The sequence below is a fragment of the Lygodium microphyllum genome, chromosome 3 (genome assembly GCF_053477565.2).
Source record: "Lygodium microphyllum isolate KBCC chromosome 3, Lygodium_microphyllum_v1.1.10, whole genome shotgun sequence".
In the NCBI taxonomy this organism is placed as follows: domain Eukaryota; kingdom Viridiplantae; phylum Streptophyta; class Polypodiopsida; order Schizaeales; family Lygodiaceae; genus Lygodium; species Lygodium microphyllum.
Genome location: NC_141137.1, coordinates 97,586,364 through 97,610,579, shown reverse-complemented (window position 1 = coordinate 97,610,579; position 24,216 = coordinate 97,586,364). Strand labels below are relative to the sequence as shown.

The 24,216-nt window shown below is 39.3% G+C and overlaps 1 protein-coding gene across 1 annotated transcript; it reads left to right on the top strand.

Moving 5' to 3' along the window:
- The first annotated feature begins 6,071 nt into the window (after nucleotides 1–6,071).
- On the top strand, nucleotides 6,072–8,896 carry LOC148038647 (uncharacterized). Its single transcript, XM_087675455.1, has 4 exons — nucleotides 6,072–6,193; nucleotides 6,345–6,513; nucleotides 6,854–8,362; nucleotides 8,785–8,896. The coding sequence occupies exons 2-4, from the start codon at nucleotides 6,498–6,500 to the stop codon at nucleotides 8,859–8,861; spliced, it is 1,602 nt and encodes a 533-aa protein (XP_087531581.1). The 5' UTR covers nucleotides 6,072–6,193; nucleotides 6,345–6,497; the 3' UTR covers nucleotides 8,862–8,896.
- Nucleotides 8,897–24,216: the final 15,320 nt, after the last annotated feature.

Sequence of the window (24,216 nt, the reverse complement as noted above, 5' to 3'; positions counted from 1 at the left end):
CTTTACCTTTGGCTAGGGCCCCTGATAACTCCTTACCCCATAACTCGATGCAATGTGCCTCGAGTTGCTACTAGCTTAACTACTCTGTCTAACCCAAAGTTTAGACCCACAATGGTCACCTTTTTGCCATCCGGTCACATAGACCTTATCTGACATACGAGTTAGGACTCAACCAATATCTAGGCTCACATATGGCTTGTCCTCATAATGGGGGCCTTACAACTTTGAGCACCATGGATCATTGGTGGTACCTTATGAGGGTGGGGCATTGAGCATATCTAACACCCCTCCCCCCCCCCCCCCCCCCCTCAATGTCCACCCACATGAACTATCTCCTTGGCCCAATGCCGAGTCTTTGAATATGAACTTGAAGTAGATCCTTCATAAGTGCTTTGGTGACGATATCCCCTCCATTCTCCTCTGTTGGACAGTAGACTAGTTCCACTATCCCATCCTCAATCAAATCACGCACATAGTGATACTGGATCTCTATATGTTTGGTGCACGCATGAAACACTGGATTTTTGGCAATGGCGATGCAACTTTGATTGTCGCATCTCAACACAGTTGGTTCTTCATCTTGCACTCCCATATGCCATAGGATCCTTCTCAACCTTACTGCTTCACATGCAACAAAACAAGCTACCTTGTACTTTGCTTCGGTAGAAGACAATGCCACTGTTGGCTGCTTCTTACTAATCCAAGAGAAAATTCCTAAACACAAAGAGAAACAATAACCAAAAACGGACTTCTTGGAATAACTATTTCCTACCCAATTCGAGTCACAGTTCCCAACAAAAGAAGTTCCGGAACTGTATGTGATACCATAGTCAAGAGTTTCCTTCAAGTATCTGAGCACCCACATCCAAGCTTTTCAATGACTCTCATGAGGTTTGTTTGAGAACTTGCTCAAAACACCAACAACATAACTGATATCTGGTCTGGTGTTACACAAGCAGATTAGCCAACCTCCTTTACCTCCCAATGTCTGCGAGTGCTGATGTATCCTCAACGATGGATAACTTTGCATTCACCTCCATAGGTGTAGCTATCTACTTGCACTCAGTAATGACAAATGCCTTCAGGATCTCCCATGCATACTTCTTATGAGAGATGAAGATCTTTCTTGGCTCTTGCCAGACTTCAATCCCCAAACAATAGTGCAGCAAGCCCAAGTCTATCATTCAAAGACATTCGAGTTTGGTTGATCATATCTTCATAGTCACCTATAATAAGAAGGCCGTCCACATATAGGACAATCACTACAGACTTTTCACCATCCCTGTAAACATAAAAGTTAGTATCTGGGGCACATCTTTTGAAGTTTAAGTATAAAAAGAACTTATCTATTCGCTGCTGGTACCATGCTTTGGGGGACTTGTTTTAGCCCATGCAATGCCTTCTTCAACTTACACACTTTGTTCTCAGAATGGGGGACCTCAAACCCTTGTGGCTAAGCCACATACACCTCCTCCTTGAGGTCACCATTTAAGAATGCTAACTTAACATCCATTTGGTAAATTGACCACTGCTTGTGGGTGGCAACTGCAAGTATTGTGTGAATAGTGGTCATTCTAGCAATTGGGACAAATGACTCTTGAAAATCAAACCCTTCAACTTGTGAATGTCCCTGTGCAACTAGTCTAGCTTTGTATTTTTCTAAGGTGCCATCAACCTTGTACTTTACCTTCCAGATCCACTTGGTGCCAATAACCTTCCGCTTTGCTGGTCGATCCACTAACTCTTCCAAGTGTCATTCCTTATTATTTTGTCATACTTGGCTTGCATAGCTACCTTCCATGCTGGATCTGCAAATGCTTCTTCTAAGTCAGTTGGGTCCTTTACTTCTCTCATAACCTCAGCCATCAAGGCCATATTGATAATGTGAGCATAAGCCCTCCTTTGCTCCTCTATTTTTTGAGATGTCCTTGGTCCACTGTCTGCCTTCTCCTCAACAGATGCAGACATAGGATTATTGTGGTCATAAAGTTGCTTCACCCAACATGGCAATGGCTTTTCCGGTGGGGTGATGTCACATTGGTGAACTTTTTCCTCATCATATGAAGATTATGCTTCCTTCTCCTTAAGGATAGGAACAACTCTCAGGATAGGTTCATAGTGGACTACATCTTCACTTGATGATAAAGTGGAAGAACTTGCCTTCTCCTCCTCCACTATATGTGGCTGCTCCTTGAACACCACATCACGACTCGTGATGATCTTCTTTGCCTCTTGGTCATATAAACTGTAAGCCTTTTGCTCATCACTATAACCCAAGAAGATACATTTTCTGCCTTATTTCTCTTCTCATATGGAACATGTGCATAACATTCACATCCAAAATTTTTGAAATGTGAGATAGATGGTTTCTTACCAGTGTAAGCCTCATGAGGTGTTTTTTCCTTGCGAGCCTTTGTGTAGCTCCGATTTAGAATGTAGACTGTAGTATTAATAGCTTCAACCCAAAAATAGTTAGGCAATCCCTTGCCCTTTAGCATGCATCTTGCCATCTCCACAATGGTGCGATTCCTGTGTTTCACAATACCATTCTGCTGAGATGTGTGAGGAGTTGTGATGCTTGATCCTTTTGCTCTTACAAATGTCTTCAAACTCCTTTGAGTTGAACTCATTACCACCATATGTTCTGAATTTCTTCACACTTTTCTTTGTTTCATTCTCAACAAGTTTTAGCCATTATTTAAACTTAGCAAAAGCTTGAGCCTTATCACAAAGGAAGTACACCCACATCGTCCTACTGTAGTCATCAACAATCAACATAAAATAAGAAGATCCCCCCAAGGCCTGTGTAGGCATCTTACCACACAAGTCAGCATGTACCAACTCTAGAGGAGCCTGTGCTCTATTCTTGCTTTCTTGTGGAAATGCCTTTCTTTGTTGCTTGCCCGTCATACAAGCTTCACATGGTTCCTTCAATTTAGTCACTATAGGTAGGTGAGCAACCATACCTTGCTTATGCATCTCCTTCAACATTGCAAATCCGATGTGTCCAAACCTTTCATGCCAAATCTTACTTGTGCCCACTCTAGTGGTGGCTATAAGAGTACTTAGCTCATACAGGTTGTTCCTTCTTTCTCCTTTGCCAACAACTTTGCCAGCACTATCAAGAATTTTTGCACATTTCTTCTTGAACCTCACTTCATGACCAAGATTAGTCATGGCAATAACTAATAACATATTTCTCCTCATTTCAGGAACATACAACACATTTTAAAGCTTGTTGACTTCACCATTTGCAGCAACAAAAGAAATAGTACATGTGCTCGGAGCAGGGCATTTTGCATCATTTTCAACCATCACAGTGATGGATTCTTGTAGAGGCTGCATAGAACTGTATAGACCATTCTTGTTGGTCGGGAGGCCCCACTATCCAACACCCATGAGTCAGTGGTAGATTCCTCTTGTGTGCCGAGGAGTACACTTCCTCAATGGCTGCCATGAATAACTCTAACTCTTCTTTAGGTGTATTGATTGTCTCTTTCCCTTTACTTTTAAGGGTACCATTCTTTTCATCTGCCTTCTTGACATGGCAATCTGTGATTGCATGTCCTTTCTTCTTGTAGTAAAAGCACTCTCCTTGAAACTTCTTCTTACTGCTCTTCTTCTTTTTGTCACCATCATTTTTTGTGGAGGAACCACCTTTGCCTTTTGCATTGGCAAAGAATGCAACATCTCCATTGTTGCTTCCTTCTCGAGCTTTAAGCCTCAACTCCTCCATCAATAATGCACAAAACTCCTCAAAAGTCAAAGCTTGAGGTTTCACCTACGTACTAAGGGCAGTTACTAGTCCATCAAACTTTTGTGAACAAATCCGAAGACACCTCCGAGCTAACTCCTCACTAGTTTTTTGTATCCCAGCGCTAGCCATCAAGTTGCGTAGATTCTTAATTCGAGTTATGAATGCTTCAGCCGTCTCTTGTTCACAGCAAACTTCTCCATTGCTAGTTCATTCTCCAAGTTTTGAATCCTTGTTTGGTTTCACGTTTTATACTGACTCCTCAGTACATTCCAAGCCTATGATGCTTTGGTTGTATGCTGAATCAAAGTCAAAACACTATAAGAATAGCTTGTAACTAAGGCACACAATGCATCTGCATTCCTTCGTATCCAAGCTCGTAGAAGATTTGCATTCAGAGGAATCATCACACTAGAATTTGATGGGTCTGAGGTAGGCTGTGGTTCTACGTCAGCACAGTCTCCAAAAGTTCATAAGAATCAAGGATAGTTATAATTTTGAACTTCCACAAGGTGTAGTTTGTACTATCTAACTTGCCTTCATTGAAGGTTGGTGGACAAATCCTCAGTCTTTGAATAGCTGGTACAACATCACCACCTCCTGTATAGCTTCGTGATGCACCAGAATTGCTTTCAGATGTCGACATAGTTTCTCTTTGCTATTGAAGCCTTTATCTCTTGCATACTCTTCGATCCCTAGAGCCCCTAGGCTTTGATACCATGTAAAAATTACACAGCACAGTGAATAGAATCTAAGAAAGAGATAGAGAATACACAACAAATAAGAGGAGAATTAAAAAAATTCTTTAGCTCCAAACAACTTATACAAAGATCATGCTCTGTTCACCCAGGCACTTCCACTCTGTGAAGCTTAGATGTCGATCTAGATAGAAGATAGGTGAAGAGCTTAAGGCTAGCTGGAACAACTTTGACTGCTAGATGATTGATGGCTGTGAAGGGGTTTAGCTTTTATAGCCTATGAAGCGGGTCATGATGGATGACCTTCCATATGCACCTGTGTTTGTTGACCTTCCATGCGCCCATGTGTCTGTTGACCTTCCATATGCAAATGTGTCTATTGACCTTCCGTGTGCACCTCCACTAGTTGGCTAGGGAATATTCTATTTACCTTTGGCTAGGGCCCCTGATTACTCCCTTACCCCACAACTCGATGCAATGTGCCTCGAGTTGCTACTAGCTGAACTACTCCGTCTAAGCCAAAGATTAGAACCACAACGGTCACCTTTTTGCCATCCGGTCAGATAGACCTCATATGACATACCAGTCAGGGGCTTCTCCTCATAATGGGAGCCTTACAACTTTGAGCACCATGGATCATTGGTGGCACCTTATAAGGGTGAGGCATTGAGCATATCTAACACTTGGACCTTCCATCTCCTTAGACCCTCCCATCAAGACACGTCAATAATAGAAAAATCAATAATGATAACATATATTATGTAAATTTGTATTTTAACTAGTTATTATATAATTAATTTATCATTCAAGTTGGTTATAGCTACATTAATTTGTAATCCAAACTAGTTATAGTTAATTTATTTATTGGTTTGATTTACTTCATAGAGCAATCGGCATTTGTATTTCGAGTCAATGTAATTTCCACATTTCATCCATTGTCATGACCACAAGCTTGACTATAGTAAAATAGTAAAGAAAAGCAAAGAAGAGCATATAGCTTCTCAAAAGATGGGAAATATTACCTTCCCCCTTAACTATAAAACAATGAAGAGACCTATACAAGCACTTCGACATGCGCGGTTTGTGGAGCATGTTCATATGCAGTTTTGTTTTATTGTTTTGCTTTATTAAGATTATAAGTTAGTTCTGAACCAAAAAATAGTGAAATGGCAAAGCCCTTACATCTTAGACTTCAACTAAGCAACTTCCTAGGTTTAGGGTTTATATTTTGCAATGTGCTCATCATCAAGACAACATGCCAAGCATTATGACAAGTTTTCAGCCAAATTTGATGAGCTTCAAAAACTTGCTAGACTTCTTGTTTATTTCATGTGTAGTGTGAACTTGGACATGTATTGACTTTGCCTAGACATGCTTAAAAGCACATTCAACTCAAGCAAGATTAATGTGAATCCATTTCCCAAACTATAGGAAGGCATTTGAGAAAGAGATGGTATACATATAAAACCCATTTACTAAAGCTGACTGCATGCATGTGTCTCACCAGTTTTGTAACCTGGTCACGTTACACGTACATGGCATGGCGCATGAGGTACGCATTGCTCGCATAATACCAAGAACACCCCGCGAAGAGCTTCCCAGCGGTGACTCTGCGGATTTAAGCGCTGAAAGCGCACGCTGATGGCCACCCCGTTAGGAGGCCCCCAACAGATCATGTCCGGGAGACCCACTCCTTCATACTGGTTGCAAGTGAGGCCCCGCCTGGTTTCTAACGGACCTCGTAAGGGAGCGCTCTCTCTCTCTCTCTCTCTCTCTCTCTCTCTCTCTCTCTCTCTGTCTGTGGCATTCATATGCCATTGTAATCCCTCTGCTCATATCAGCTTTGCGCGCAAGGATAGCTTTCCTATCGTATGATCGATGTCGTCTCTCAGGATTTTGTGAATTTGGTGAAGCCGCCGCCAACCAGAATACCATTCTCAGTACCTGACTCAAGTTAAAGCTCTCTCTGATATTTAATCTCCTTCTTACCTCTCTCAGTTTGCCCTCAAATTATCTGTCAGATTACACGCCATGTGGGCGGTCAAATGGGCAGGCAATCTGGTACGGCGAGACATTTTCCCATCTTGATTGACCCGGTTTTCTACCATGATTTTATATCAATTGTTTGAATAGAAACGGGATGCAATGCATCAGTTTTGTATGTGGCAGTGCAATTTTATCTTAATTGACTGCATTGGCTTTAAATTATCTTGATTTGGTTGATACCTGATTTTATGGAGACGAGTAGTACCTGAGTTTGAATCAATTAGCATCTGATTTGATTTTATTATATTGATTTCGTATCCGTTGATACCTGATTTTATATCAACTAGTGCCTGATTTGTAATGGAGACGAAATTGACATGAATTCTGACAACTAGTAACGCTTGGACCTTAACAGCTGATTACAAGGAGAATAGGCCTGTGTTGAAAGATGTTGGCAATTCAGAAGGAAAGGGAAAAGATAAGGGCTCAGAGGGTCTTAGACAAAGTGAAGAAATAATGTCTGTCAGCAAATCGATTTCAGAAGAGGGTAAACAAGGCCGCACCTCGGCAGAACGTGCTTCGAAAGTGATCCGATTGAAAGCATTGTTGCAGAGAGGAGAAGCTTATGATTGCCATAGCCAGCCTATAAGCGGCTCTGTGCTGTACAGGGACAGTGCTGAATTGGGTCAGAAAGAAGACAAAGGAGGTCAAAAAGAGGAAGAGCAGCCACAAATGGGTTGCCATAGCCAACATCCTCCAGGGAAGAGAAGTTCTGGGTTGCCCAGAGTAAATAACCAAGGGACTCCCTTTAATCCAGGATCCTCATCAGGATCAGTGTTTTCTTTCAAGGCCTTACAGAAATCAGATGAGCCTATTATTCAGGGTGAAAAGGACCAGCCTTCTGCATCACACAGAGCATTGCAGGAAGAAAGCAACTTAGATGTGATGTCAGAAAGGTTCTATACAATCGATCGAAAACCCAGCAATAGTCTGCAGTTAGTGTCAATTGGGGCTATGGTCCCCAAGAGCTTCTCCATGCAAGAGAGAGTGGACAAGAAGCCTTCTGCTGCATTGCCCCCCAACAGCTTCAGTTTTCCAGGACACCCACAGAGCTCTCATGGAAGTCTGCATCTGAATGAAGCTGACAATGGGTTGTCTAAAGGCTTCTGTCTGCAGGTAGGAGAGATCAAGTCGTGTGGCAAGGCAGTTATTATGTTTCCAAACCCTACATTTGATGATCATTGTATAAATGATCAGAGTGATGGGTATGATCATGTCGATAACGATGAGTCCATGTCTGATCATTACATAAATTATCACAAAGATCATGTCTGTAACGAGGGATCCATGAGAGCACATATGAGAGCTTCTCCTAAATTACCCTCACCATCCCCTTCACCAGCTCGTCCCCCTCACATTGAGTTACCAATTGAGCAACTAACTGAACATGCTGCCTCTCCTCCTTCCTCACCTTCTGCTTCTCCTAGTCTTCCTCCCATAAATTTGCAGGTGCCCAAAAGAACTGCCCCTGTTGCAGTCAAAGCCTTAACTCATCAGAGCAGATTAAAGGCTGCTTCTTCTGCCAAGAAGCAAAACTGGCTTGGCAGAGGCCTCTCTCTGCAGCAAGCCCCTTCGCCCACCGTCATACGAAGGCTCCCTCGGTACAAAGACGCAGACTGCAGAGAACACAGCTTCCTTCCCACAAGCGAGGAGGGTGAAGACCACAACGGCAAACAGAGCACTTGCATAAATGCAACGTCATTGCAGGCCACAGCAACAGGTGATAATGAGGTGGCAACAAGTGATGTTGGTGAGGAAGGGCAAGGAGCTAGTAAGATGGCCTGTAGAAAGAGGTGGTCATCATCTAGGAGCCTTTCCAGTGATGTGGGCGAGGCTTCTGATGCAAGAAGGTGCTCTTCTTCAGGTCTCTCTCTCTCTCTCTCTCTCTCTCTCTCTCTCTAAGGATGCATGCATCCAACCAAGGTTTGAACCCATGTAGGTACCCTTAAAACTCATCCACATGCACTTAGGCTACAACCCTAGTGGCAAACGAGAATGAAACATTAGTTGTGTGGTAGATCTATTCAAGGAATGCATTGCTTATCTAATTCCTATATATTGGAGAACCAAAAAGAATTTACATTTTTTAAAATAAGCAAACAACTACTTTAGAGCTTGAGATAATCTCTCTCATGTGTTGAGCATGCATGTGTGCTTGGGCAATTGAAAGTAAACAAACTACGAGATGGGTGTTCACACTTCATGAACTCTTATATAGTCTTCAAATATAGTTTATTAGAGGAACCCCCTAATGGCTTCTTTGTCATTGGTTTTCCTTGATTTCAGGACAAACCTTTCTATCAAAGCATTTCTTTGCATGGAAAGCTGCTTTGAGACTTAAACCTGATGACATGACAAAATAAATATTGTGTTTGAATACTTGTAAATATGGAATGGGTTTATTCAAGTAAATGAGTTTAGATTGAATTAAGCTATAATTCTAGTATTTGAGTTTAGATGGAATCTGTTAAAAGAGTGTGCATGGTCCTTCACATAGGAATCTCTCTCTTTCTCTCTCTCTCTCTCTCTCTCTCTCTCTCTCTCTCTCTCTCTCTCTCTCTCTCTCTCTCTCTCTCTCTCTCTCTCTCTCTCTCTCTCTCTCTCTCTCTCTCTCTCTCTCTCTCTCTCTCTCTCTCTCTCTCTCTCATACAACCTTATGACCAAGGCAGTCATCACCCTCTTTTCCAACATAAAGGATCGACTGCTAAAAAGATGTGACAATGAATTGTTACACAAATGCAATCTACAAAAGTATCTAGTGCCTTTTAGTCTAGTCCAACTAACTATTAAAAGCAACACACTATTGGTCAATGATAGTTAGTTAAAGGGGAATTTAGAATGAAATTGAGGGTAGCAATATTCAATAGTCTTGAATGAGAATATTGATGAAAAGTTTGATGGTAATCCATCAACGTAAAACATTGTGATGTAAGTTGTATAAAAGCTCAGAAACTACTAGTGCTCTATGCTAAAGCCTACATATGCAAGAGTCATCAAGGCACTTGTAAAGCAACGGTGTTTACACCCCCACCACTTTCCCCGCCCCCCCCCCCCCCCCCCCCCCCCAACCCACCTCTATATATATATATATATATTCCCCATTAATTGTACCCTAAACCCCTAAACTTACTTAACTTAAATCGTTATATATCCTTTGTCATGTGGATGCATATCCAATGGTTGAAAACAAGTCTAATAGTGACAGTATCTGAACTATGTGCCTATGGGATTGAATTGCTAGTGTTTATTCTAAATACATACTATCTATGAATATATGACATGAAGTTAGCATTGATTTTATACCTCAATTAGAGTGCAAAGTGGTAAGCACCTTCTATGTCCAACAAAGCAGATAAAAGTGGTGATCTTGGACAAGATTTGGAGTAGATTCAAGTGTGAATGGGCTATGGGGCAGTCCCCCACATTTTTTTGTGCAAAATCCAGGCTCTCTAATGTGGGCAAAGTGTCTAGGAACTCTAGCTTTTGGCATGCCCCAATAAGGAAAAGCCAAGGGAAAGATGAGGAGATTATATAGAAAAGCTCTTAATGTGTGGGAGAAGATTGATACATGTGGATTCTTATTGTTAGGGAATGATCAAGACATGCATTTCAAGTTATCTACTGTTGTTCATGAAGATATTTCTTTGATTTGCCTTGGATCTATGTTTGAAGATTGCTCTTGGCTGCCCTGAATAAAGGGATACTGAATACTGTTTTGATGTATCTTGTTCTACTATCGAAGTAGATTGCAGGATTGAATCTTTGGGTTGAAAGAAGGGCATTTTTGAGTCCTAGATCAAGGATTTATTTGTCTATGTGGCTTGCATGGGTTCAAGATTATTCTTATGCACGTGCATGCCTATTTTTGAGCCAGATGTACATTGTTTAATGTTTAACCTCATATGTGGCAGACTTTAATGCATATGGACTAAATATGATCGGGTTTATACTAAGTCATAGCCTCAATGGTCTTAATATTGATGTATATACTATACAAGGATTGAACTAAAACTTACATTGGGAGAGATTCTTGGCATTGCCAAGGGAGAATTTTATGAAGAGATCATTGATATCATAAAGAGAATACAACAATTAATGTAGTTGCTAAGGCTAAAAATCCAATGGTTTACAACCATACATTAAAGGAGTGCGTCAAATGCTATTATAGTGAAGAAGAGGTTATATGTGTTATACCTAGAACCCACTACACATTAGAGCAACTATTGAGACAATAGTGAAAGTTGGGGATATTGAACTTGCATTGCTCTAATTGACGGTGGATCTAAAATCAATGCTAGGGTTGGGGGTTTATATGAAAATGGTAGCGATTAGTGGATGTAGAATGGAGAATCCAAGCTACTAACAATGCTCTTGGGGATTGTGTGCCACTTGTCCAAATGTAAAGATTACTATTGGGAATATCTAGGATAAATAACACTTCTTTGTTTAGGATTCCTCTTCATATCCTATCATCCTTGGATAGCCATACATTACAACCGTATGCACGGAGACAAAGGTGTTAGATGATATTTTAGCATATACAAGAATTCAAAGTCATGATAACGAGTGGGATGTATAGTTTCTTATTGTTTGTATTAATCATGCATAAAATCATGATAGTTTGAGATACTATCCTTTAACTCCTAATGCAAAAGAGTTCAGAGGTTCTCGTCTCAAAACAATGGGTTTTCAGTAGGTATCATTGTAAAGCAAGACTATGATGGTGCAAGATGGGAAACACTCTCATCTCATATTGTAGGTTCAATTACTTTTTCTACAAGTTTGATTGGATTTTTAGCAAGAAGTATAATATGTTTCCAAAGGGTTGAAACTATGAATAGGGATATAAAATAGATGTTCTCATGGTACATGAAGACATGAAGGGACATGGGTTATTGGATACTAAAGAATGCAATCAAGAATATATGAGGTGTTGTCTTATACCGATAGTATGGATGAACTTTAAGCTATGCTAAATTCTGGGTTAAAATATGAAAATAGCATAGTGTAGGTGTGTTATTTGGATATGTATAATGTGATTGAAGAATTTGTGAAGCAAGAATGTACATGCATAGATGAAATGTCTAAAGTAAAATTTGATACAGTGTATAAGATTATGGATAAAAAGGTTAAACCAATCGCACTACCATTGCCTCTAGATAGTGAGGAGAAAATTGAATTGGCTTCTCATTAACGGAATTTGAGAGGCTCAAGAATATTTGACATTAGTTTACAAAACAATCTCTCAAGGAACTAAAGATTGGATGTGAGGATTTTGTTTCATCTACAAAGAAGCAATGTTTCATGGATATGTTATCTAGACATGGTAGAGCTTTCACATTACAACCACATGAGATTGGCTACATTGATCCACGTATTGTTGCGTCTATGGTCATTTTTACTATTTTGCACGTACCTTGGAATTTGAAGTTGATTCCAATGCCAAAGGCTCATATTCCCAAGCTAATTGACTTGTTGAATGAAAATATCAAGATGGGGATTTTGGAGCCTTCTTCAACTCCCTATTCAAATAGATGGTCTAAGTGCCCAAGTAAAATGGTACATTAAGGTCTATTCCAGATGTACAAGCGATTAATAAAGTAACAATCAGAAATGTAGAGGCATGTCCAATTGTGGCAAAATTTGCAGAGGCTTTTGCTAGGAGAGCTATTTACTCTTTGGATGACTTAATTTTGGTTATGATCAGTTCTAGTTGGCTATAGAGAGCAAGAATCTCACTATTATGACAACACCATTGGGGTTATGTGCGGATATGCACTTTAGCATAGGAAGCAATGAATTATGTTGCTCACATGATGAGTGCAATGAATAAAGTATTGCAGGATTACATACCACAAATTATTAAGTCTTTTCTAGAGATGAAGAATTGGATGAAAAGCAATGTAGGAGATTTGTTGTAGGGCACATATTTAATTGTGAAAATATATTGACAAGGCTAGAAGAGGTGACTCTTACTCTTTCAAAGCAAAAGTGTATATTTGGGGTAGAAGAGGTCTTGATTATGGATCACACGTGTGGATGGCCATCTCCAGCAAAAGTGGATAATATTGATAGGATGGAAGAGACTTGCTCATTAGTTTTAGAGATGGTGGAAGTTTTGGAAGCCTATGTGTTTTATGTTATTTGGATTCCTCACTTTGTGCATATTACAAATACTCCTTATTGGTTCTTGAGAAAATGGTAGAAATTTGCACACAAAGGCTATGAAAAAGCTAAAGAGATTGTTGAGGACTACACCTACCTTGATGAAAGTTGATTATGCAAGTGGAAGGCCCTTTATTATCAATATTTATATAAGTTCTATAGGGATTGGTTGGGATATTGGACACAATGACGATGAGGGAAACATGGATGCAATCACATTTAGGGTTAATGTGTTGAATGAAAGACAAGGAAGGTATCCATAGACTAAGAGAGAATTATGGGGTGTGGTTACAACTTTGAAATTTGATAATGAGTATTTTATTGGAGCACCAATTGTTGAAACAAATTGTTTACCTCTTCTTGGGGATGATCACTAGTTGTTCCACTCTTGATATTACTATGTTATAGTGGATTGCCTACATTAAATCCATGAATCCTAAATTTTGACAAGAAGGGAAAGATGGGGTCAAATGACAAGTTCAAGAGGATCTAAAGAAAGGCATATGGCTATTTTCTAAAGATGGATTTCTTTAGAGGCACCCAGATCATAAAAGAAGTATTCACTATGAGTAGTATGTGACATGGGTACTTAACTATAAATTATGTATGAGTTTCAGGAAAGCTTCTGGTCATTCACGACTCTAGGGTACATTTGCAAAGATCAAAGAGAGATACTAGTGGAAAGCCATATACAAGAATGCCTTACAATTTGTAGAGACTTCCACCACATGTTAGATGTATTCTGCTATAGACATCGTGATGGTTTCCATCCTACTTACCCTATCTCTATGCATTACAGATGGGTTGCGAATCCAATGACCATGCCTATAGGATTATGGCAAATGAGATATATTATGCTTGCATGAGAGGACCTCACAAATCAAGTTGAAGGACAAGATCATAGTTGATAGGTGAGACTTGGATGCTAATGAGGCAAGAGATTTTTCCTCTAAGTTGGGGATCAATCTTGCACTTACATCAATATATAATCTTGAAGGGAATGGAATGAGTGAAAGAGGATACCCACTCATTGTCAAGGCTTTAGCAAAATCATGCAAAGGAAAGGTATTTTAGTGGCCAAGGTACTTCCATATGCTTTGTGGACCGATTGCACCACTCATAGTACTATGATAGGATATAGCCTACAAAGTTAATGTGTGCGATCATGCCAATAGAGGAAGTGATTACTACATGGAATGTACTACAATGGGAATAAGGAATGAGTAGAGAAGAGTTGTTTTCTCTAAGGATTTAAATGTTAGGTGACAAGGAGACTAGAGGATAGAGATTTAGTTAAAAGACTGAAGAAAGCCAGGCTACAAAACAAATATAGGTTTGATAAGAGGCACAAACTTTAATTGAGAGCTATAGAAGAAGGAGATTGGATGCCTATGCATGACAGCAGTTTGGATAATCATCATAACACCACTAGGAAGGTCTCAAAGAGATGATTTGGTCCTTATATATTGAGACATGCATATGATAATGGTATATATTCTTTTGTGGGCTTGATAAGATATAGTTGAAGATACCTATAACTAGAAAAATGATCAAACTATTCAAGAGAAAGATTCTACCACTTCTGAGGAGAAGAAAAACATGACATTGGAACTACCCATGATAGCAAACTAGAAGAAGAGGAGGAAGATAATGAAGATGATCTTTTTGAAGACTAAGAGATGTGATGCATGCTGAAGGTTGTGCAGGTCTAGAGGGAGTGGATGACATGTGAATGCATGTCCAATGGTGAGAGCTCGATTTTGAGGCCCATTTTTTGAATGCAAAAATGGCTTAGGAGGCATAAAAGAGCAAAATTTCATGGAAAATGAAACAAGATCGGATCGATGAGCTGGAGTTCTTCTAGATAGATTCTGACGCCAAGAACCCAATGCAAGTCTCCTTTCGTCGATCAGAGTACGTTTGACCCTCCCCTTTAATCCCTGCAAGGTTTGGTATTATGAAGTAGCTATCAAATCCGAGAGCCAAAAAGAGCGTGACGGAGGCTAGGTTGATAGTTTCGACGCCACGAAGCCAGGTGTCCAATCTCTTTGCGATTCCGAGCTCGTTTGGACCTCCGTCTAGGCTCGAACCACTTCTGGGAAGTGTGAACATAAAAAAACTAAACCATTTGACTTTTAATAAGCTAGGGGCTTAACAAAAAACTTTTTTTCTCACATGAAAGGGGGGGTGGGTTTGCCTCCTCAAATCCATCAATTTCTTGATTTTGCAACTGTTGGAGATGAGAGGAATGGTCTAGGGGATGAGATTGAGAATTTATTTGTTATGTATCCCCATAGACCACACGAAAAATGGTGCATTGAATCAAAATCTTTGATTTTAGTATTTCTCTCTCCTCTCTACACCTTGTTCCTATGGCTCAATCTATGTGAGAGGGGTGGGCTGAAGCGATAGATTTTTAATGTGTGATGATGTTGAAGTGTTATGGAGCGTAAATCAAAGGTTGGGGATGCATCAACAGCCATGGAAGAGTGTCAATGACTTTCCAACTTTTAAATGCGTATGGATGCGTATCAAATTAAAAGTATAAGTGCTTGTTTTTGTCATTTTATGATTAATCTTCTATGTATAATTTGGAAAATTATTTCAAATGATTGAATATAATTTCTAGTGCTTGAAAAATCAAAATTCTCAGCTAGTTCATGCTGTTCATATAATTAAAATGAAAATCAAGAGAACCCGAAATGCGAGAATTTTGGGATTTTAGAAAAATTCAAGGTTTTATGTGTTTTCATGGTTCTTTTGGTATTCACATGGGTTCATATGAAGTATAACATTGTATATTGGTTCATGCAAGCTCTACATGCCTAAAAATTAAAATTAATTAATTAATTTTAAAAAATAAGAGAAATGGATTTTATATGAAAAAATATATATTTTATACACCAAAAATTTACTGAAAATTATGAATGTATTTGTGAGTGTATGTTGGGGTTAGGGCATGACGTTTATTTTTATGTTAAAGTATATATTTATTGCTTTTTATATACAAAAAACACATTAAAAATTCTCTTTACACCTACCAACGAATGCAAAACCATAAACAATAGGGGAAAAGGGTTGTGGGGAGTTAAGAATCCATTGAAATTTGTTTAAAGAAGGGTAGTAGCACAAATTACTTCTGTGCAACACAATATTAGTGAGTTTGGGAATCTCCCAATTCCTATTTTTTGAATACTAAAAAGATGGCACCTAGATAACATGTCCACAAGTTTCTCAAAACCATATGATGTGACCTATCATTGGAAAGAACTTGAAAAATGGAATCTATTGAGCTATAGAGCGCTTGATTTGGAGTTACAGTGTTCAAGTTATGACAAATCCAAAGATTTGACCACATGTCCCAAACTTATGGGAAATTCCCATATTCCCTAATATGGTGTTTGTGTTGCCTTAGTAACATGCAGTGCGTTAGAGTGAAGTCATGAAGAGAATTGTTTGTGCACAATCCACATTGTTTGATCTATAAGTTTACATATTTGTGCACTTAAGGGCATTCACATTTGCATTGCATTACATATACATGGTATTAGAAAAACAAATCTTGGATGCATTGCACTTGATTGTCATAATCATTGACCCATGTTGAGAGCATAAGGAGTCCCATGCTGTCGAATAGTATGTTCATTCCCTTTGGGGCTTGATTTGGTAAGGATTGAATTATCTTATGGAATGATATAAAGAGAGAACTATATTTTGCATGTGCTATATATTTGGAAGGCACATCTTAGGGCCAATCCCCAAGGTGTAGGAGAGTCGTAGTGGAGCCACAACAATTTGCTGGGGGTGCTCCTTGTGTATGTGATACAAGGTGCTAGACACCAATCTATTTGAAAACTTCAACTACTTGGAGTTGGGAAGGGATCCGTTGGACTATGAACAGTACGAATGCGTGTCTAAGTTAAATCAATATGTGTAACCTCCAGATGCTCCTAGCCATGAGGCTGTAGGGTTGTTTGGTTTAGCATAATTTCCCAGCTAAAGCCTTAGAGCCACTGTTGGGCCCATTTTTTAGTCTCGATAGGTGGTGCATTTGTTGGGATCCGCTAATAAGGGGTATCTCTATGAATCTTAATCAATAGGGACCAACTTTTCAATGTATACCAAAGGGCATTAAAATAGATTTGTTATTTCCTAACAAAGACACTATCAATCCAAGATTCAAAAGCAAGAAATAGCCAAAAGGGCTAGACAGTGGGATGAAATCCTTAGGAGGTATTCCCTAAATGAAGCCAAAAGTAGTTCTTTAGGAGGAGGAGGAAGCTCTAGTACTTCCACTCTCCTAAGTAAGTCAGCCCACTTTGAGTGGGGTAGTAGTTCCACTAGTTCAAATCCCCTTAGCAAAACCAGTTGTCATCATGCTGAAGGCTAGCAAAACCAATTGGCAAGCAGATGATTGCTATATGTCTAATGCATCAAATATTCTTGGTGAAGTCAAGGACATGATGAAGCATTATACTGATATGATAGCGGAACAATACAGACAAATAGCCGTAGATGTTAATTTCCTAAAAAAGTAGCAAAATTTAATAGGAACTCGATAACCTGAAGAGGGTGGTCCATCAAGATTCAGTTGTAAGTAGTGTGGCGGTTAGCATTTTTCGAGAAACTGTCCTAATGTCAAATGTCACATATGTAAAAAGTCCCACCATCTAGCTAATACTTGTTGGAATAAGATCAACTCTCTTCAATAAGGAAGTAAGTAGCCATGTCCAATAAATCATTGAGCACAAGGGAATAACCTTCAACAGGATGAGGGACCAAAATAAATACTGCAAAGAGGAAAAGCTACTGTAGAGGAGCTATCGAATGGTAGTGGTGACATCTTATCAAAGCTGTGTGTGTTAATGCCACTAAGGCTTCTAATTTGCGAGTCATTACAAGAGGACAAAAGGTTAAAGAAATGGCATGTATAATGTAAAACCTATTGACATAAACCCTAAACGGGATGATAAGGGGATGGAAGTCCTTAAGCTTGATGTGGAAGTTGGTTCTCTAAAAGCTGTTGATGGCAACGCTAAGCCCAATAAGGTGCTACCAAGGAAGAAGGTAAAAGCTAAGAAAGAGGGATGAAAGCCTATTCAGTGCAAGAGAAAGAATGGTTTGGCAAGAGAGGAGAACCCTTGCTAATTATCATGAATTTGATTTAGCGAATTGCCTTTGTGAGGTAAAGCCTGATTTGAATCTCCTACATAGTTGATCAAGTTATCTCCAAGAGTGCGTAAAGAGTTCAAGAAGATTCTTTGCACTGGGTATATCATTGAGCCCTTGGAAATAGCTCGGGTGGGAACTGATTGGTTTGAATATGCTGAAAGCATTGCCCAAGGGTAGCAACATACATTGACAACATATTGTTGAAACATGCCATTGTGGACACGGAATCCTCCATTAACATTATGAGTTCAAAATTGATGGAAAGGTTGGGATTGGAAATCCAAAAGGATGCCTCCACAATTCTCCAAATGGCTAATGATAGTTTAAGGCAATCTAAGGGTTGCATTACCAGCATTGTGGACTTTAGGGTTATCAGGTTTGCAAGACATCCAAGCTATCAAGTACTGTTAGGAAGGCCATGGATCTTGCAATCCGACTATCAAGTGATATACCCGCTAGTCCTTTGATTTTTGGCAGAGGTGTCATATGTGTGATAATAGGTGCATATCTTGAATCTCCTCAAAGTGAGAGAGTACCTTCATCTTCATCGTCAGAATTAGATGCATTAGAGGATCTATCTAGCACTGAGACTCTGGTAAAAATGACTAATCAAAAGATCAGTCCGCTATATAGAATAAGAGATGCGGATGTGATTGAGCTAGCCCTCAGTGTGTTGGATAATCCATGACCAATTAAATTAGGGTCTATGCTAAGTCAGAAAGGAAGGAAGGACTACGTGTCCTTGATCTAAGAATTCTGTGACATTTTCACCTGGAGCTATGATGAGCTGAGGGATATTCCTCCCAATCTAGTTGTGCATACCGTTTCCTTGAAGGAAGGTAGTTGCCTTGTGTGACAAAAAGTGAGACATATGTCTTTTGAGCTAAGAGATGGACTGCTTAAGGAGCTACAAAAATTTCTTAAGGCTAGCCTAATATTTCCTGTACGCAATACATGCAGTGGTGTTCATTGTCAGTAGTTATTAGGGAAAAGAAGAATAATCAAATCTGGCTTTGCATAGATTTTAGGAAGCTCAATAAACAGATGGTCAAAGATTACTATCTGCTACCATTCATTGACCAGATTTTGGATCAATTAACGAGTAGAGATATCTATTCATTTATGGACTGCTTTTTGCTGGATATAGTCAAATGTCTATTGCAGGAGGAAGACAAGCTGAAAATGACATTTATCATTATACTTGGTACGTTTGCATATCATGTTATGGCATTTAGGTTATGCAATGCACCAGGTTCTTGGCAATGTACAGCTAATAAGACTTTTGATGATATTTCCTCAGAGGACTTGAAAAACTTTATTGATGATCCAGGACTAGTCACCATAAGGGAGAGACAACTGATTATTTCAAGAAAATTTTTTGAGCATTGTTAGTAGTTCTGCATTGCTCGTAATCCAAGAAAGTGCATCTTTGGAGTGCCCTATGGATTGCTATTGGGCCATGTGGTTAGCTCGGTTCATATTACGACTGATTCTTAAAAGATAAAGGTTATTGTCACTATGAGTATGCCACATACTCCTAAAGGAGTGCATAGATTTTTGTCATCGATGGGATACCATCAAAGATTTGTCAATGCACTAGTGGAGAGGACATTGCCATTGATTAATCTATTATCCTTTAACTATGTATTTGTTTGGATTGACCCATGTCAAGTATCCTTTGAGGATGTAAAGTAGGAACTAGAGAAAGTGCTAGTCTTGAAAGCAGCCAAAAGGGATGAGGTCTTCTATATGTTTTCAGTAGCCACAATGCATAGCATCAACTACTATTTAGCCCAGATTTGGGAGGAGAAGTGGTATAATCTAATTGCATTTGCTAGCTATAAATTGGGGATATTCGAGATTAATTATATCTACATGGAGAAGTTGTGCCTTGGAATGGTATTTGCGACAAAGAAATTCAGGTATTACATCCTCTATGAAAATGTGGTATTTTATATGAAGGCAAAGGGGTTGAGGTTATTGATGACAAAGTTACATCCGCCTGACTGTCTAGTAAAATGGCAGATCACCTTGCAAGAGTTTGACTATGAAATTAGGAGTAAGCTGCCGAAGTTGCAAGGCATCATTGAATGACTTGTGGATTTCGGGGAGCTGAAGGAAGTCTTGCCTAAAGGTAATGACCTTGAGGGTCTATTCAAAATTGACATGGCGGCCTCCATCCCATCCTGGTATGTTGCTATAATGCACTATCTATCTATAGGAGAGGCTAGAGCTACTTTATTAAAGCCTAAAAAGAGGAAAATAGGCAACAAGCCTTGAAATTTACCTTGATCGTAGGAACATTATACTGGCAAGGGATTGATGATATTTATCACCAATGTGTCCTACCTGATGAGGTCCCATTTATCTTGGAGGAATGCCATGACTTTGCTTATGGAGAGCACTTTGTTGGATTGTTGATTGGACAAAAATCTTTGAGAGGTGAATATTGGTGGCTATCCATTTTCTAGGATGCTTTTGCATATGTCAAGAGATATGATACTTGTCAAAGACATGATAGTAGGGAGAACAAGAAGCACCCATTGACTCCTATCATGGCTACACTACCATTCAAGAAGTGGGGCATCAATTTCATTGGACCTATACATCCTTCATTGACTACATAGAATTGTTATATCATTGTGGTGACAGACTACTTTACAAAGTAGTCTAAAGCTCGAGCTACAATGAAGGATAATGCCAAGGAAACAACTAGTTCTATCATGGAACAAGTTATCAGCTATTTCGGTCCACCGAAAAGAGTTATTGTCTAATTATGGGACAACTTTCTAAACAAGGTCATAGAAGCCTTGATGGAAGCTCTAAAAATTAAGCACAATAATACTACCCCCTATAATCCCCCTAGTGAGTGGACAAGTAGAGAGTACCAACAAACAGATTTTGGAGATTTTATCCAAGATAGTATTTGAGGGTAAGCACAATTAGGATAAGAAACTTCATATGGTTGTATGGGCCTATAACATGACATTCAAGAGAGCAATAGGCCACACCCCATTCAAGTTGGTATATTGGGAGGAGTGTGTCTTACCCTTGGAAATCAAGTTACCCACAATGAAGTTTGCTCTAAATCATTCATTGGGTGAGGTAGAAGTATTGCAAGAAAGGTTCACTTCCCTTGTGCATCTTGATGAATTACGATTATAGGCTCTATTACATCAAGAGGTAGGGAAGAAGATGATAAAAGCACTCCATGACCTTTGAGCTAAAAGATATAAATTTGTGGAGGGTCAGTTGTGGTGTTATATTATGATACTTGTCGCAAACTATTTCTTAGCAAGTTAGAACCCAAATGGGATGGCCCATATGAGATTGTTCATATAGGAAAGAATGGCTCTATAGTCCTTTTAGCGGATTTGCAAGGGGTAGATTTTAAAAATAAAGTGAACTTTAATAAGTTGAAGCCTTACTATGTGTAAGGGTTGACGTTGGACTTGGTGCCTTTGTAGGTCCTTCAAAATCAAACTTAAACTTGTAGTAGGTACTAAGGTATTCAGATGGTTAGAATCATTCCTTATCTTAAAGATCACCAAGGTTGAGTGATCTCATGGAGTAAAGGTTATAATATTATTGAGTGGCAAGCAAGATCTTTTACTTAAGATATTAAGGTCTATTGCCACCATTGTCATAGGGTTCTTATTAGCATCCCTATTGAGTTTGGTGAGGAAGGAGAGATTGTACCTATTATACATCCTCTCTCTTGGCTCGACTTTGACTATCATAAGTATGAGTAAGCTGATCAGTATGGCATGGCCTATCAATGAAGAATGAGTCTATACTTTGTATTTTGATGGAGCTTTTCGAGGGTCCCTGAAACATGCGAGTGTCAGGGTGGTCATTAAAGATTCCCAGTGTAGAATTGTTAGAAAAATGGGAGTTTAGTTAGGCTACACTTTTACTAATAATATGGCAAAATATAAGGCCTTAATCATGGGGCTGAATATAGTCTAATGTAGTGCTATATGTCGTTTATTAGTGAAATGCGACTCACAACTAGTGATCAACCAACTGAATGGGATCTATAATGTGAGGGATCCCATTCTACAGTAGATGTGCCATTGTGCAGCCTTGGATATGTTACATATTTTTGAGACTGTGACTTATCAACTAATTCCTCAACAGTGGAGTTGCTTTGCGGATTCCCTAGCCAATTATGATTTTGTTGAAGATGTGTTTTTCAACTGTGGTCCTAAGGGGCTCTTACAATTGGCTTTAGATATTAGCCCAAGAATAGTATTAAGACTTCTTGCTAACACGTCCTATTTTGGCTGTCAATGGTGGCTAGTTTGGGTTATGAATCGAGTAGCAATTGATCACCTTCCTATTTTGTCATGGATGCATAGGATTTTTCAACATCATATTTTTTAGACACCCCTTTCCATTTATGTAGGGGGGTTGGCCAAAAATCTAATGCACTTAGGGTAGGGCTTGAGCAACCCATATCCTTGGTCTACTTTTGTGCTTCACTAGAGTTATGTGGGGACCAAGGGTTTGTTTTCGGCAATAAGCTGCTGAATGGTATGGTTTTTGGTTTATTTCATTAGTCAAGGAGAGCTATTTTTGTTGAATTTAATGCTTGATTCTCATTAGGCCAAGAGGGCCCTTCATTCTTGTAGAGAAATTGTTTTATCTCATTAGGCCAAGCGGGCCATTTGGTTGTCTGGTGCAGGTGTGGTTAATGGGTTTTGTTTTAGTGCTACACTAAACAGATTCGATGGAGTATTTGGAGCAAGCGTCTTGCTATGCAAAAGCTTATTGTGGCCAAGTCCATGCGATATCCTTCCTTTATGAGTTCTTTCCCTTTATGTTGAATAGTTATGTGTATGTGGAGAATTTTCTTATTTTGGGGACCGAGAGTCAAGGTGTGAAATCCCAAGGTTTAGGTGTGTTTGGGGAGGTCCAAGAAATTGTCTACCTTCTATAAAGACAGTGTTGAGCATTCTAAGAACTGTTTTAGAAGGTAGTCTTAGTGACCCTGTTTTGCTAGCTTGCTAGGCAGTTGTGTCTAGGAGTCCCTATTAGTGTGAGGCAGTTAGAAAAGCTTGCTAAGATAAAAAGAAAAAAAATCATGAGTATATTTTAAAAAATAAAAAAATAAATATATATATAGAGGTGTGTAAAAAGGGGTTCTAATCCCTAAACTAGAAAGTGAAAGAAAAAGAAATCAAGAGTTGACAATTACCTCCTTGCGACAACCTGGTAGGTTCCTAGGGATGAGTCAGTCTTCTTGGGGGTGACATCTAGTCAGCAAAATAGATAAGGAAGGTTGGTGTTATAAGATTAATTTGAGATACACGCTTGACCTTCTTATATACTTAAAAGATATATGGTGAAAGTTATGCTGGCGTAGAGAGAAAATAGATGAGAGAAAAGAAAGATGTAGAGAGAAAGAGATAGAGATAGAGAGATTGACAACACACTAGGGATTGGAAGATGGGCCAGTCCCCACCCTTGTGGAGTTATATTATTGAAAAGGAGCAATCTCCTCCATTACACATAAACCAATTCTTAACTTGTAGATCTTGGGAACAAGATCATGGTTCCTTACATGGTATACAACTAGCTAACACTTGCACAACTTGGAAGTTGGCACTTTTTTATCCTTCTTGAGTCTCTCCTTCTCTCCTACACAATATGTGTAGGGCTCTCCTCTTGGATCTTGATTTCAACAAAGTTTTCGCAGCACTTGCACCTTCTACCCTACACGATATGTGTAGGGATCTCCTCTTGGAGCTTGATTTCAACAAAGCTTCTGTAGCACTTGCATCTTCTCTTCTCCTCTTGGAACTTGATTTTAGCAGAGCTTCCGCGGCACTTGCTCCTTCTCTTCTCCTCTTGGATGCATGCAAAGTGATGCTTCCTTCACCTCCTCCACACCCAAGGAGAGCCTCCTTTTTTATAGGCTCCAAGAGCTTCTCTTCTTAGAGAGAGACTTGAGTGCCAATATTGGAAAGGTTGATCTTCATGCAAGATGTGGTTGTTGCAGGACCTACTCTGCAACACCAATATTAAAATATCTCTCAGTGCATTGCTTGGATGGAAAAAAGTCCACCAACACAAACGTTGTAGATCTCATTGTTTTTGATAACCCACGTGGGTCATTTTTAGAGATCGGATTTCTATCACAAGATATTTTAAAAATGGATTCACCATGTCTATTTTAAGAAAATCAACTTTTTAAACTCTACTCTTAACTTATGGTCCATGCAACCACCTTGAGCCATAGATAAGGAGAGTCCATTGACCTCAACCTTAAGATTGACTTCCCACAAAAGCTTGTGTCATCTTAGACCTTAGAAAGAGAAAATCACTTCTCTCCTCACTTCTAGAGGATCACATCTCTTGTCTTTCTTAGTGAGAGAA